Source organism: Mustela lutreola, chromosome 1 (assembly GCF_030435805.1).
Source record: "Mustela lutreola isolate mMusLut2 chromosome 1, mMusLut2.pri, whole genome shotgun sequence".
In the NCBI taxonomy this organism is placed as follows: domain Eukaryota; kingdom Metazoa; phylum Chordata; class Mammalia; order Carnivora; family Mustelidae; genus Mustela; species Mustela lutreola.
Window position 1 is genome coordinate 153398020 of NC_081290.1, and position 15504 is coordinate 153413523.

General features: G+C 48.0%; 1 protein-coding gene across 1 annotated transcript; it reads right to left on the reverse strand.

Annotated features, from left to right (window-relative positions):
- Positions 1–1140: 1140 nt before the first annotated feature.
- On the reverse strand, positions 1141–14606 carry RP1L1 (RP1 like 1). Its single transcript, XM_059166595.1, has 3 exons — positions 13998–14606; positions 7869–8010; positions 1141–6305 (listed from the first exon to the last, which is right to left on the reverse strand). The coding sequence occupies exons 1-3, from the start codon at positions 14604–14606 to the stop codon at positions 1141–1143; spliced, it is 5916 nt and encodes a 1971-aa protein (XP_059022578.1).
- Between the last annotated feature and the right edge of the window lie 898 nt (positions 14607–15504).

The following is a 15504-nucleotide window of genomic DNA, read 5'->3' on the forward strand; positions in this document are numbered from 1 at the left end:
GGTACTATTTTTTGCCCGTAAAATTAGGAAAAGATTTCTCATTTTGAATGGTTATACCAAATACGGATGAGTGCGTGGTGGGCCAGGTGATGTAAATTAGTACAGACCTTTAGAAAAGCAATTTGGCAGCATGATATCAAAAGCCTCGGAAAAGCTGATATTTTCGGTGAAGTAAATTTGAGCCTGGGAATCTATTCTAGGGAAATCATCTGCAGTTTGGGCAGAGAAATGTTAAGGAAAAAAAAAAAAAGCAAAAAAACACAAAATAATGAAACCCATCTAAATGGTCCATACTAGGGAAATGGCTAAGTAAAGTGTTTTATATTTGCATAATAAATTATTCAGGCATTAAAAATAGTTTTAATGAATAAAAGTCATGTGACGATTTTGAGATAAATTGGGGGAAATTCTTGCATTGTTAAAGAAAAGAAAAAGAAGTGTATAAGTATGAGTTCAACCATCAAATTATTAGGAAAAATTGGGAAGGAACTGTAGGCAACCGCTACATTAGTCATCTCTGAGTGATGGGACTATGGATGACTACTTTTCCTTCTTCCTGCTTTTTTTGCCTTTCCCAATTTTTTCCATTACCAGTATGTATATTCATGAATATGTATATGAATTAGGGATGTACACTTGGACTTTGGGGCTGAGAACAAACTTTGTCCAATGACCCTGAATTTGTCCGTATCTTCCAAGTATTCACATTTGCAGAGTCACCAAATATATTCAAGACTAGAAAAAAAGCACCTCAAAGTCGAATGAGGTGAATGCCAAGAGAGGCCAAGGAGAAAAATAACTGGAGATCAATAGGGAAAAGAATGAGAGCAAAAAACAAACACACAAACAAAAACTCTACTGGAACATTTCCAGTCCATTTCATCCTCTTGGGTTCAGCAGGAAAATGGAGGGGTCCAGTTGACCTGGGATAACAGGGCAGATCTGAGATAACCCTCCTTCACACTGAGCATGGGAAGCTCCAGGATTTAGAACCCAGGGGCAGTGTGGTGTGGCTGTGCCCCGTGGCAAGTCCTGATCTTTCTCCAAGCCGCTTGCACATCTTCAGGAGACTGAGCCTCGCTCAGGTGTGTAGACAAGTGTAAATAAAAACAGACCCATGACCGCCTTGCAGCTGGAGCTCTAGAAATCTAAGTCCTCTTGGCCAAAGGCATCTGTCCTGTCCACGGTGAAGTTTTTAAACCTCATTTCTGTGAAAGAAGGAGTTTTAACTACCTTCTCAACTTCTAGGCCAGAGGTCTTACCTGCTGCGTGCTCTGGAGTCCTGGGGCCCGAGGGGGCTCCTTCTTGCTCAGAAGCGGAGATTTCTGGATACATGCCTGTGACTTTTCTCTCTGAACCAGGGACCCCCTTGGACTCCTCTTCGATGCTCCTCATGTCTCTGCTCAAAGGCTTTTCCTCAGAGCCTTTCTGAGAGAGCTGAGAGCAGTTTCCCAAAGAAGATATGTTGAAGGAAGTGAGACCTGCTTTCCAACCTGACCTCTGGCAGGGGCTGTCTCCACCTGGGGTAGAGGGCAGTACTGGCTCCCCCTCTTGATCTGGGCTGCTGTTTCCAGAAGTCTCAGCCAGCTGACCCTGTCCGGAGCCAGCCTCTGGGCTACCTTCTTTCTCCCCCTGGTTTCCTCCCCCTAACTCTGATTGCCCCTCTCCTTCAGCTTCCCACGTCTCTGGAGTTTTGACACCATCGTCCTGTCCTCCTAGACTTGGGTCTTCTCTTCCTGAGGCTTCACCTTCCAAACTGGTGTCAGCCCCAGAGCCCTCTTCTGTGTTTTCTTCCTTTCCATCAGAACCCTGCTCTTCCTCACCTGCTCCCTCTGGGACACTGCCTCGATCAGCCCCTGTGATCCCTTCTCTCTTCTGAGCAGTTGCCTCCTCCTCTTCCCCTCGGCAGTCTCCATCTCTGCCAAGGGTCTGGCTGCTCTCACCCTCATCCTGCTCCTCTGGCCCAGGGTCCTGGCCTAACCCCAGCTCCAGGCCTCCATTGGACTCCTGGATGGTCCCTGTCCCCAAGGGGTCCACCTGAAGCGGCTCCATCCTTTCCTCCTTAGAGGATGTCTTTGCAGCCTCCCCACTAGCACACCCTCCTTTCTTCTTCTGCAGAATATGCTGCAGGTCGAAGGCCTTTTTGATGGGTGCTCTGGGTGCCCCTGTTGTGTCCTTTGGGGACATGGGGATCACTTTCTTCCGCATGCAGGCCTCACAGGGACAAAACTCTTCCCCCTCAGGCTCCCCAACCAGCCAGGTGCCCAGGGTTCCGCTGAGGGTGGACGCATCCTCCTCCATGGGGAAGGAGCCAGGACCCTGGCTTCCAGCCTGCCCGGAGAAGGCTGAGAGGTGCCGCAGGCCCTGGAGGCGACGTCTGCGCTGCTCTGTCTGCAGAGACAGCTCCCACCGGAGGGCTTCCCGGGCCGGCGTCTTCCCCCCTGCCCGGCTCTGGATCTTTCGAAGCTCATTCTCAGTGCTCTCTCGGAGCCGCCAATCCAGGTCCTGCTGCAGCTCTGCTACCATCTGGTCCAGCAGCCGGTCATTCTGCAGACTCCAGCGGGCTCGGAGCTCAGCTGTGGCGCTGGCAAGGTGAGCCATGAAGGCCTTCTCCATCTTCCTCAGCAACCTGGACACCCAGAGGGCATCAGGGTCCAGAGACACTCTGCGGGCCTGAGAAGAGCTCCTCTCCCCAGGCCCCTGAGTATGCTTGGCCTGGATTTGCACATGGCATGGCTCAGCTGCTTTGGGCAGCTTCTCCAAACCATGCTCCATTTGGGGACCGCTGGTATTTGGATCCCTCTCGCTGAGGTTCCTAGGGAGCTCTGTGGGTTTCTCTCTTTCCCCTGGAGGACAAAGAAGAGTGGAGGCAGGGTCTCCCCCTGCTTCCTCTTCCTGCCCACTCTTAACTTCCTGGGCTCCCTCCCCATCCTGAAAGTTGGCCTCTGACATTTCTTGTCCCATGACCCTTTCCTCTTCTGGGAATCCATGGACACCCTCTCCTTGCAGTGCTGCTATTTCTTTTTCTTCTCCAACTTTCTCTAGCAGGGCCTCCTCATCTTGCACTGTGTTTTCAACCTCTTGGTCCAGGTTATGTCCCAGAACCTGCCCCCCACTGTTTCTCTCTGTCTCATCTTTTCTGCTGGCACAAGTCCATGCTTGGGAATTTGAAGAGGCTGTGGAACCACTTGGATGTTGGTTTCCTTGATCCTCTTGGCTCTCAGAGTTTCTAGAATCAGACCTCTGGGAGGGGATTTTCAAGGGCAATGCTATCTTCTCAGGGACCAGGGCACATTCCATGACACAGGGTCCGCTGCCCTCCCCTGAGCCTCCGGAACCACTGTGGACATCCACACCAGATGAGGATGTCGGCGTGAAGTCCTCAGTCACGATGTCAGACCTGAGGCCTGGCAGAGCCTGGCGCCAGCCAAGCTGCCAGAGCCCCAAGTCCAGCTCACCTCGCCTGAGGTCACATCCCGGCCACAGGGCCTGGATGGTGCTCAGGAGCTCCTGGTACCGAGAAGAATCTATAAACCTCACTTTGCCAGTTGGAGGCCCAAGGTCTTCCTCAAAGAAGTGGAGCCCAGCAAGACAGGTGATAAGGGCCTGGGCAGAATGGCTGAGCCTCCTACCCACTGTGTTGGACACTTCAGGCAGGCTGCTAGGCCGGCCCTGCTTGGAGCCCATCAGTACCTTCATGATCTGTATGGATGCAGAGACCTTGTGAGGTAGCACACACTGGCCCACACGACAGTCTGCGGCCATGCCTTTGCCTGCTCCAGCTTCCCTGGGGTCTTCTGAAACTCCATTACAAGGAAGACCCTCTCCTGACTTGGGATCAGTATCACCAGTTATTGGGAAGGCTTCACCTGGTTCTGCTTTCTCGCTGGTGGCCCCTTCATGTGACAGTTGTCTGACCTGTGTTGGCTCCCTTAGACATTCTGGGGAATGTTGGTCCACAGGGTCCTCCTTGGGGCCTTCTGGGTCATTCCCTGCCACATCTGTGCTCTCATCCACCATCTCACATTTCATGGGTATGGGCTCCTCTGGAATGTTGCTCAGCCATTCACGGACTACAGCGTCTGGTGAGGCTTGGGGCAGAGCACCCAGCACCATTCTGCCATCTTTCTCTTGCCCCTCTAGGTTTTCCCCTCTACCAGTAACCTTCTTCCCCTGGTATATTCTCCCAGACCTGGGGCCACAGCTGGAACTGCCCCTTCTCAAGGCTTTGACTGCTTTCCCCATAGCCCCTGACTGAGAGCCAGGGGGTCGGGGGTGCCATGCATCAAGCATTCCCTCCCTCAGCTCTCCCCCACCTGGCCTGCAGTCAGCCCTGGGGCTGCTACTACATGAAGGGTGTTTCTTGACAAAAGGCCATGTTCTTGGGGGAGTGGGACAGTATCTGCTGCATGCCAAGGAGACCTCAGAGAAGGGTCCCAGGCTTCTCAATGGCTGGGAGGTCTGTAGGGCATGAGACGTACAACTGGGTGTCCTGTGGAACAGACATGTGCTGATCGATGAGCAGCTGCAGCCTTGATGGGCTCCTGGCATCCCTGTGTCGGGCTGTCCAACTGGCAGAACTAAAGGCCAGGAAGACTTGGGAATGCTGCCCCCTGCCTTTTTGTCTAGACCATCAGCTTGGTTGCTCAAAGAGTCTGATGTGTTGGAAGGTGTGGGAGCTGATGAGCATGCCCTGAACTCAGGGTCCACTTCAGCCTCAGCAGAGGGAGGGTATGGGGAGTAGAAATTGGAAGCGCAGTCCAAATTGCTCACAGGGGTAATGAGTGCACTGCTGACCCCCTGTGCATACTGGGAATGAAGAGAGGCAGAGAAGGTTGACCCTGTATCCTGGGAGGCCTGGTTCCTGGTACTGGGTGAGCTTGCTGAAAGGGGTGGCGCTGGGCCATTTGGGCAGGCCCTGCCTCTGCTGGGAGGTCCCGGCATTTGCCTGGGCATGGGTGAGTCAGGTGGGCAGTGGGTATGCCTTCGGGTGTGGTGTTGACTGGGGCAGCCTATCTGAGCCCCTCGGCTGAGACCAGAAATGCTGGGTGAGGACAAAGCACTGGCTCTGCCCTTCTTTCTTCTCTTGCCTGGGACTGAGGTGCAGGCAGAAGGTGGAGAAGAGCCTTCTGCAGTGTCCCCAGAGCCAGAATGACCTGGAGCCAGGGGCAGTCTCATCCCAGACCTACCCTCAGCCTGGGTGCTCCTGGTACCCTGTCCATTCTCTTCTGCCTGGGAGTCCTCATTCCTCAAAGACAAGGGACTCACCGTGGGAAGACTGGGGCCTTCTCCCTGAGTGGCCTTTGTTCGGGAGGTAGTCATGGCCCTTGTCTGGCTCTGGAAGCCCTGGTGCTGTTCACTCCTTTCACTAGACTGCTCGTGAGAACCAGCACTCCCTGAGGAGTCAGAAAGAGCACCTACCGTGCCTCGGGTCTGGGGCTTCAGGCAGCTGTGGTGCTCCCTGCTGCCATGCCCTGCTCCCTGCTGACCTGGGGCTTCCCTAGTCCGTGATGGGCCATCAGTTTCCCACCCTGCTCCCCTCTGGGAGGCAGCCCCTGAGGCTGAATGTAGGTCACACCTGCCCACGCTGCCCTCTGGAGACCTGGAGCAGCAGGAGGGGTTTGACTCAGAGTCTTTGGGGGGTCTGTCACTGGAGGCAGGGCTGACATTGTCCTTGCTGCTTCTTTTCCTTCTGGTGAATCCTTTGCTACAGGGCCTCCTGGAGTGGGAGTGTTGGGTCAGCCTGGATCTCTTCCGAGAGGCCATCCCCTCTCCCTGGGTGGAGTACAGGGGGTTCATCCAGATCTCATACCTGGACCCTGGCTGCCACAGGCCTTGGCCACAAGCTTCTTCACATCCTGCCTCACAGGGCCCCTGTCCCTGTGCCTTATGTTCTGAGGCCCCAGGGTGGTCCTCCCACACACAGTGGAGGGAGCCCACCTCCCCCAGGACAGGGACCTCCTCACTGGCTGCTGTGAGGGCGCTGGCCCTCCCCACCCTCCTGGACCAGAAGAGTGCGTCCTCCCCAAGTAGGTGGAAGCGGACTTTCATCTCTACAGACAAGCTGCCATCTTCGTTCATGCGGATCTTTTTCTCAACATCATCACTGGCCACCAATGGGCCAAGCTGGGCAGGAATGTTTTGAGGGTGTCCATCATGAGCGGGGTCCATCTGAGCATGATGCAGGGACACCGGAGGGTTGCTGAGACCAGACCTCTCTGATAGCAAGGAAAACTGCTGTGGCCGGCTGCCCGACCTGGACCTTGAGTGGATCACACTCTGCTTGGCCTTTGGCCCCCAGTTTCCTGGCACACAATGAAAGTATGAGAAAAGAGGAAAGACAGTGAGCTACTAGGGGGAGCTTCAGGATCAGAGAATAACGGCTAATCATGAGCCTTTCATCACCTAAATACCCTGCCACCCCAAAACCACAAAGTAAGGACAAACCATTCTAGAATGATTATCCAGTCTGTAATTTAGGAACCAGCTTTGAGATGAACTTCAAGTCTGAATTCTGTCTCAACTCTGCCACTTCCTTGCTGTGTAGTTTTTGGCAGAACCTCTTTACTGAGTTGTAAAATAATAATGGTAAGTTTGTTTTGATGATGCAGGGCAATGAACATAAAACTTTCTGCAGAGTTGCTAGCACAAAGTATGTTCTCAATAGACAACAGAGTTGGCAGGCTGAGCAGCAGTGCCCAGAGCTATCTCCAGGTCTGACTCGTGCCCACCCCCAACACAGGAAGCAAAATCAATAAGATGCTGCATAGGCGCCTGATTGTAAACTGCAAAATGTTTTGCAGTTATTAGTGGTGATTTATCATCCTAACACTCATCAAGCTTTGGGGGTGATAAATGATTGCAAGAAAGGACCTGGACACACAATACCAAGTCCTGATAGTCAAGCCTGCACTCTAGCCATGAAAAAGAAGAAAAGGGAGCCCTTGGAGGAAGAAAAAGTGATCCCAAGTAATAATGAAGCCCTTAATGCATTCTCATTTCATCTCCTCCTGCTTGGGAAGAGGAAAGGGCTAGTGGAGGCTGAGCCTATGGCCAGCAAAAGAAAAGATCCTTCCACTTGAGTCCTAGACAGAAGGTTTTGCCAAGTTCTGCTCTTCCGTAAGCACGTAATGAGATTGGGAGCTCCTCGAAAGGGGAGCTCTGTGGATAAAAGGTCTTTGTACCTCTAGCACCTGGCATGCAGTAATCACCAAAACCATTATTGTCATTTCTTAGCAGCATTTCACAAAGGATGTTATTTTGTTTATTCACCAAATTGGCCCATTTCCATTCCAATAATTTTGCTGAAAATTTCAACCTGCAATTGTTAATTATGCCTTTAAAGTAATGTGTTTTTGAATAACAACACTTATACTCTGGCACATAGTAGGCTTTTTGGAGCAATATACATACAGTTGGATCAGTTGGATGTAGAGATGAATGAATAGATGGAGGATTAGTGATTATTGTTAGTTTTAGTCCATTTGGCTTCTATTGTTGCCTAAGGGAGTCATGAAAGATTCAGATGCCACATACCCATGGTCCATTGCCTCCATAATGTCATGTCCACCATTGTCCTAAATAAAGCTTATTTCAGATCCTAGAAACTTAGAGTTTAAGATCTCCTAATCCCTGTTCTCTTTAAATACCAAACTCCCCTCTCTCACACACCAGTCAAATTTCAACCCAATTAAGGTCGATGGCATTAAGAAAGAAGAATAGGCAAGGATGACCCAAAACAACTGGGATACATAAAAATTGGAGCCAAAAGGCAGGTTTTTAAAATTATCTAGAAGGGATATCTGCCTAGTCCTACTGAACCACTCTCCAGTGCAAACAAAATTGGGGAAACTCTAAAACTAACTCACCAGTTTTGTTTCTTGGAGTCTGCCCAGATAAAGTTTCAATTCCATGTCTTCTAGAATCTTCCATTGCCAGAGGTTTGAAAGACTCATAGCCGGCACATACTAGCACTGAGGGACTGTGGATCAGACCCTTCAGAGAGTCCACCTGAAGAAGGAGAGTGTTGAGTTAGGAAGCCTAGTTTGCAGAGCTCATCTACCCAGGAGACATAGGTAGAGGAATAATCTCATCACTCTGACCCTTTGCTGAAGTTTGCACATCTCACCCCAGAATTCTGATCCTATCCACTTGCCATAATACCTCCATAACTAGCTGGGGTCTTAGGTCCTATCACCATGACCTTCCTCTCTACCTATACCTCTCCCTCCACCCACTATAAGTCTTGTGGTTTAGGGGTTCTTCTGGATGCCTCAGGTGGAAAACACTTCAAGAAGTCTTTGTCCTGCTTCCCTGCCCACCCTTGCAGCCTCCAGAATATGTATTTTTTTTTTTTTAAGCAACCAAAGCAGAAGGGCCTCCAGCTTCCCTATGGAAATCTGATTGACTATCTCACTCATTTCCCATAAAGAGTTCTCTCCTGGGTCCAATCTTTGTTTTCCTATATAATATTGAGCCCATGACTTCTGCTTTCAGCCCTTCTGGAACAGAGAAGGGCAAGGCTGCTCTCTGTACAGGCTCCTCCAATGATTCCCTAGGCTCCAGACCAGAGGCTTATGCCATCCTTTCCCACCTACCCTAGGATATCCTGGGCTATATGCTGAGCAGACAATTGCATTCCAAGAAACAGGTCCCCGCTTTTAGAAAAATTTCCATGACTCTGAGGCCCCTATGGCACATGTGAGACTATGCACTATTTATGACATTATATTGTAATTGGCATTGTTGGGGGATTTCGTTTCATCTTCAAAGGGCTGAATCTGTTCTTCTTTATTTTCTCAAATCAGAAGGGTATGTTCATTAACAAGGAAATGAGAAAAAGAGAACTCTTGCATCCTCTCCCCACAAATGACACTAAATTAGCTGTCCACCAGGTCTTTCAACCTAGTTAATTAGAAGTTTCTTTCAAACTACTAAGCACATTTCTTTGTTGATTTAGAACTCTCGTGCATCACAAAAATACAAACACAAACCAAGTCTATCAATTTATAGATGTAGTCATACTTCTAAGAAATCAGACTTTCCCAAGGGGGAAAAAAAGAACTCAGGGCTAAATGATGCTCTCATCTTAAAAAGAGGTCAAGGTTTAGGATCCACACACAGAAAGAGGGTTATTGAGAGGATATTGAGAGTGTTCACCTAGTCAAGGATCTGAAATCTGATAACCTTGCCACAGCCTGCCCTGGGGAGCAATGAGACTATTTTGTTTACAGAAACTCTAATAGTGGGACACCTGGGTGGCTCAGTTGGTAAAGCAGCTGCCTTCAGCTCAGGTCATGATCCCAGCGTCCTGGGATCGAGTCCCACATCGGGCTCTTTGCTCAGCAGGGAGCCTGCTTCTCCCTCTGCCTCTGCCTGCCATTCTGTCTGCCTGTGCTCTCTCTCTTCCTCTCTCTCTGATAAATAAATAAAATTAAAAAAAAAAAAAAGAAACTCTAATAGTTCTACATTAAGTCTATATGAAAACACACTAATATTTTTTCTCCAATTAACTTATTTTTGTACCTGCTCTCTCTCATTTCGCCATACCCACTAAACTGTAGCTAATTGAAGGTAGGTACCTAGCCTTATTTTCTGTATCCTCTGCATGTAGCACATGCTGGTACATAGCAAACTGCCATAATTTAGGAGTTTTCTTACATTATGTTGATTCTGTCATTTGCCAGCCATGCAACTATGAGCAAATTACTTAACCTTTGTGCCTCAATTTTCTTACCTATATAAAGGAAGTAATAACATGAATTGCCTTGTGAGTTTGTGTGGTAGAGGTCATGTCCTCGATTAGTTAACCTCTATTTTGCTCTCTTTCTGGTGTAATTTCCAGTATGGCAGAGTGTACAAAGCTCTATATACATTTTCTGGACTCCCCTGCAGCTAGAATTCTAACTATGAAATCATTTCTAATAATTAGATGCACTTGCACAAGGTAAGAGAAATGACAGTGGAGAAGAACACTTCTTTCTTTTGCTTTTGACTGTTGCCACACACAAAAAAAGTCTCAAAAGTATGAAGGGGTGTGTGCAGCTGAAATGGCAAAAGCCACACTCATTGTCCCAGTACCTAGTCACCAGCATTCTGGTTATCAACAGACAGCAGTAGCACATGACCCGCCTGATTCCAGAGCACAGAAATGGTGGGCTAATACTGAACTCAGTTATTCCAGGGACTTCATCCCAACAACCTACTTGCTTGATTGTGTTAAATGTATCTACCCAGATGGGTCAAATATGTGATATTCTGGGAATTGTTTCCAAAAATCAAGCCTATGAACCTACAGCTTTCCAATCTTTAAGCCCAAAACTCTCTGTGTATAATTTCTTCATGCTTAAGATACCTACAGAGTTTTCTGTTCCCTATACTGAATCATGACTGATTCAAGGTACAGTATCAGATATTGTTGCAGGCAATGGAGCCTCAAGGATAGGAGCCTTGAATTAGTCATCTGACCTGATTGGGTTTGAAGGCAGTGATAATCTGGTTACAATGGGATACTGGTGGTCTCTGGCACAAAGTGATAAAATAGGCTCTTGAATTATCATCTCTGATAGTAGAATGCAAGACTTTGACCATCACTGGCTGCCATGATAGACCTTTTTCATGAGAATGAGAGCTGCAAGGACTATGGAGTAGGCTGGCTTCTCTGACTTAAAGAAAATGGTAAGCTCAAGGTCCAAACTCTCTGTTCAGGGATAGCCAGAAGACTTGGGTGTTTCCACTACTACTATAAAAGAATGTCTTTTCTCTTGTCACCAAACATCAGATGCAGAAACAGATTCTTCTAGTGGTTGAAATAAAACTGAAATGATTGTTTTGTGATCCATCAAACCATAAAGCAAGTGTGTCAAAGCAGCACCCCATCATCAGGAGGTGGTGACATGGACTAGATCAGGCTCCAAACATTTGAATGAAAGGCACAAGTAATTTTCATGAGTCACACTCCCATTTCACCTGCTTCTGCTGCATTGCCACCTCTCCTGCCCTTCCACTTACAACTTCCTGGAGGAGTTCCCTATGACCACTTAACTGAAGAAGAAAATATTTAATTTTGGGTTTCAGATGGTTTCACAGGATATGCTGATACAAGTCAAAAGTTGACTGCTACACCATTACAGACCTACTTGGGGGGCTATGAAGGGCAGTGAGGAAGGAAAGTACAAGACACAGTGTGATTTGATTGGCTACTTTTCATGTAAGGAGCAATGGCAGGAGGTCCTATGGAAATTCATAGGCAGTGGCTAGCATTTCAAACTGACAATCAGGGCCTTGGACAGAACAAGACTGGAAGGCTGGTGATAAGGAACTCTAGAGAAGAATCTAAATGGGTCTCCCAGAATGTGCCTGGAGAATAAGAACATTTGTGTCCCATGGAATTCCCACCAGAGGTGATAATCATGTGGACAAATGACCTGTTGTAATGACTATTAGTCATTCTTTTCCTTCAACCACCTCAAGGTGTGCTCAGTTGGCTCATGAGCAGAGTGGCAAAGTAAACATGAACTAGGAATGTAAAGTACCTTATTCATGTGGGTCTGATGCCATGTCTGCTGAGAGTCCAATCTTCTAAGAGCAGAAATCCATGCTAAACTTGTGCCCAAACACTTGAGATTTGCAGCATACCTTGAGGTGCTCAGACATCCATCTCATGGGCCATTTCATCTTATTTCTTTAGGTCAGAGAAGCCAGCCTCCATAGTCCTTGCAGCTCTCATTCTCATTAGAAAGGTCTGTCATGGCAGCCAATGATGGTCATTGAACCCCTCCAACAGGGGGAGAGTAAGAAATGTGGATTCACTGGAATAGACACTAATTTTGAATATATATTTCCTTCCTTACCCAAATCTTTCTTATAGTATCACCATCTGTGGACTTACTGGATACCTCATTCATCATTGCCATAATGCATGAGAATTACTTCTATCCAAAGAACTGATTTCATAGCAAAAGGAGTGAGGCAATGCACAAATACCCATGGAGTTCACTGTGTAGCCATATCCCCATCACCCAAAAGTAGATGTAACTTATAGAACAGTGGATCATCCTATGGGCACCAGCTCAAAGTAGTCACTTTATAATGTTGAGGCATTATCTTGCAAGAAGTGATATGTGCTCTGGACTGGCAACCACGCTAGAGTATAGTGCTGTTTCTGCACAGACAACAGATACCTGGGCATTAAAGGGTGGGAATGAGAACAGCTCCTCTCACTATTACACCTATTACCTAGCTACAGACATTTTGCTTCCCACCCCCAACAACTTCAGGCTCTGCTAGTTTGGAGGACTCTGGGTCCAAGGGAAAATGTCCCCACCAGGAGACACAACAGGGGGTCATTGAAGTTGAAAGTTGAGACAGTCCCTTGGCCATATGAACCAAGAGGCAACAAGAGGGGTTCTGTGTTGAATGGGTCTGTAATGAGTCTCTCAGAATAAGAGTTTGGATCCTATTCAATCTTGGTTAGGGGGAATAGGATGCTATTACGTAAATAGGGTCAGGGAAAAAGTAATCTATAGCCCAGGGAATCTGTTGGGTGATTTCTGTGGCTGCCATATTCAGTGGTAAAAATTAACACAAGAGTACAACAATTCAGGAAGGACCCCCAAGGCCTCAGAGTCTGCAAGAATGATGTAGCACATGCTAGCACATTGTAAATGCATTATAATTTAGATGATGGAAATGGTCCACAGCCACTCTGCCATAGCTATAACCATATTCAGCTGAGGTGCTGGCAGAGGGCAGAGGGAATATAAAATGGACAGTAGAAGGAAACCTAATACCATCAATGGCCTTGCAGTAGATAACCTAGTTTTCTTTGCAACTCTGCTAGGCATAAATCAATTTTCTATGTTTTGCCCTTGCTTCCCTCTAGCACTTTTTACAAGTTATTTTGGTGACTTGACAGTTAAATCTTAGGACAGAGACTACAAAGGTGGGCTTGTGCCCAGAGGATGGATGGTACAGTGCTGATGTGACTCTGGGGATAAGGCAAATATATTTTGATTGTAGGAAAGATAGCTACATACTTAGGTGGGAATATGCTGCTGTAGCTGCTGCTTGTAAATTTAAGCAGTGGTAGAATAGTGTATGCAGGTGTTAAGTATCGATAGGATTAGATTATGGGGAAACTGTTGATTAGATCAAGCCACCTCCATCCTCCATCCCGTGCACCTTTGGTATTCACTCATGTTCTGCAGGAGCTGAAAAGGCAAAAGCTATATTCACTAGCCTTCTCCACAGTTCAGGCTGTATGCAGATTGGGTTCTCCATCAATTAGATGCACTTGATCAAGTCTGGGAAAGCAAAGAGGGCAGATACCATCTCTTCTTGATTCTGATTGTTGTTGCTGTGAAGGAAATGTGTGGGTACCAGGAGGCCATAGCAGCCCAGGCGGCAGGCTAGTCCCGGCACCCCAGTGCTCCTGCGTGTCAAGAGTGCCAAGATGCAGCTGTGGCAGTTTCCTGGTCCCAGCTTTATAAGCTTGGATACCACTTCAGAGAAGTATCCTTGAACCAATAATCACATTAGCTTCAAGCAGGGTAGTAGCTTCCTGCACTCTGCTGGGAGGTATTCCTGTAGATCCAGCTTAGAGCTCATGCCTCCAGCTGTCCAAATTTTTGGGAATCCCATAATATTCTGCCTTAGGTTACTTTCTGCTCAAGGTACTTTGAGGAACTTTTGTTTTTCACACTGAACTCTTCCTGAAATAGGTGATATTGGATAATAGAAGAATTGGATAGAAAATAATAAAAATGTGCAAGGCACCGTGTCTGGCACTCACTAAGCACTCACTAAATGGTAACCAAAATGCAAATAATAATTGCTTGTTTAACTGACTGCCTATCTCCACTCCTTTAATTTACCTTTAATTAGTAGCAATGCAATCAGTACCTCTTTTCAAGGAATAACCGCCCCATTCCATTTAAGTATTTTGATTTGAGGTCCAGAGAGCTTTTTAAAGGAAATAGCATACCTCAACAACCTACCTTTTTCCCACTCGTCGTGTACACCTGCTTCACAGGAAAGTGCAAAAGATCTGAGGCTTTGCTGAGAAAGGCTGTCATGTTTCTTGTATTTCTATGGCTGAGAACCAGAGTCTGCTGAAATCTAGGGTCTCCATTCTTAACCAGCATTATCTTCCTTGGGGCTTTAGGACCCTTGCAGGAAGAGGATGTTCCTGGTGCTTCACACCGGCTTTCAAAATCCCTTGATTGCTGAGTAGATGGACTTCTCCATTGTGACCAACCTGGCCTACTGGGTGTTTTGGGGGGCTTCTTATCAGAGCATAGGTAGCAACCACCATCTTCCAGCTGTTCCAGGGCACTGAGGCCATGCAGGCCACGGGGTGTGGTGACAGAGCGCACCCCAAAGGAGAGAGGCACACGCTGAGAAAGCTCGTCCATTAGAGCACCAAAGCTCTTGAAAGCTCGTTGATCAACAGCCAAGCGAACCCCAGCAAATCGGGGATCCCCTCGCTTGAGGAAGGTTATCTTCTTGGCTGGTGTGACCTGGGTGACAGAGGGAGTCCGGGCCATGGAAGGCAGGAGGCACTCACGGTGGCTCAGGGCCTGGACATCCCTTAAGGTGCTGTTCATGGTGGAGAGGCCCAGGCAGCTGGAGTGGATCAGAGGAGGAGGAGAGTCAGAGAGCAACCCAGGGGGGTTTGCATTTCCTCTCTCCCCTTTGTTACAGAGATACTTCTAGACCATCCCAAGTTTGTACCACTTAGCTTTGTGGAAGCTGGCTAATCCCTTTTGGTGGAATAGAAGAAAGGCCAAAGGTCTGGCACCAGACAGATATGAATTCGAATCCCAACTGCCCACTACGATCTGTGTGATCCAGGACGTTAGTGACATAACCTGTGTCTTGGTGGATACCACCTGTAACATGCAGCCATATTCACTCTGTATAGTGTAAGTTCTCATCTGTAACCCAGGGGAACTCTCAGCTCTCTGGATTCGTGTCTTCTGGTGCCAGGTGAGCAGAATCCCTTGGCCCCAAACCCCTCAGGGACAGGAGTATAGCCAAGGAGACTCGTAACCCAAAGAGGATACCACCATGTCTTCTCTTTATTATATGGTGATGTTTGTGTTAAAGTAAAAAGAATGCCTCCTTCCTCCCATCCCTCCAAAGTCTTTGGAAGATGCATGATGGACCCTCTGGAAGAATACCCTGACCCACTGCTAGGGGGCTTAGCCCAGTCTTGATAGGGTCAAGCCCTTTCATCCAACTGTTTGTTTCCATTCCCACTTAGGGAAGCCCCACTGTCTTGCCCAGAGTTTGGAAAAGCCTCCTACAGGAACTCCCTGTCATTGCCACGCTCTGTTCGGTGTACCTGCTGGTCAAGTTGTCCTGAAACCCAGTTTTACCTGGGCATTCCTGTGCTCCAAACCCTTCATATGGTTCCCCAGTGTCTGCAGAAGCAGCTCAGGCTTGTTACCCTGCAATCTGAGGGACCTTCAGACTTCCTTCTGGTTGACCCCTTGAGCCTCA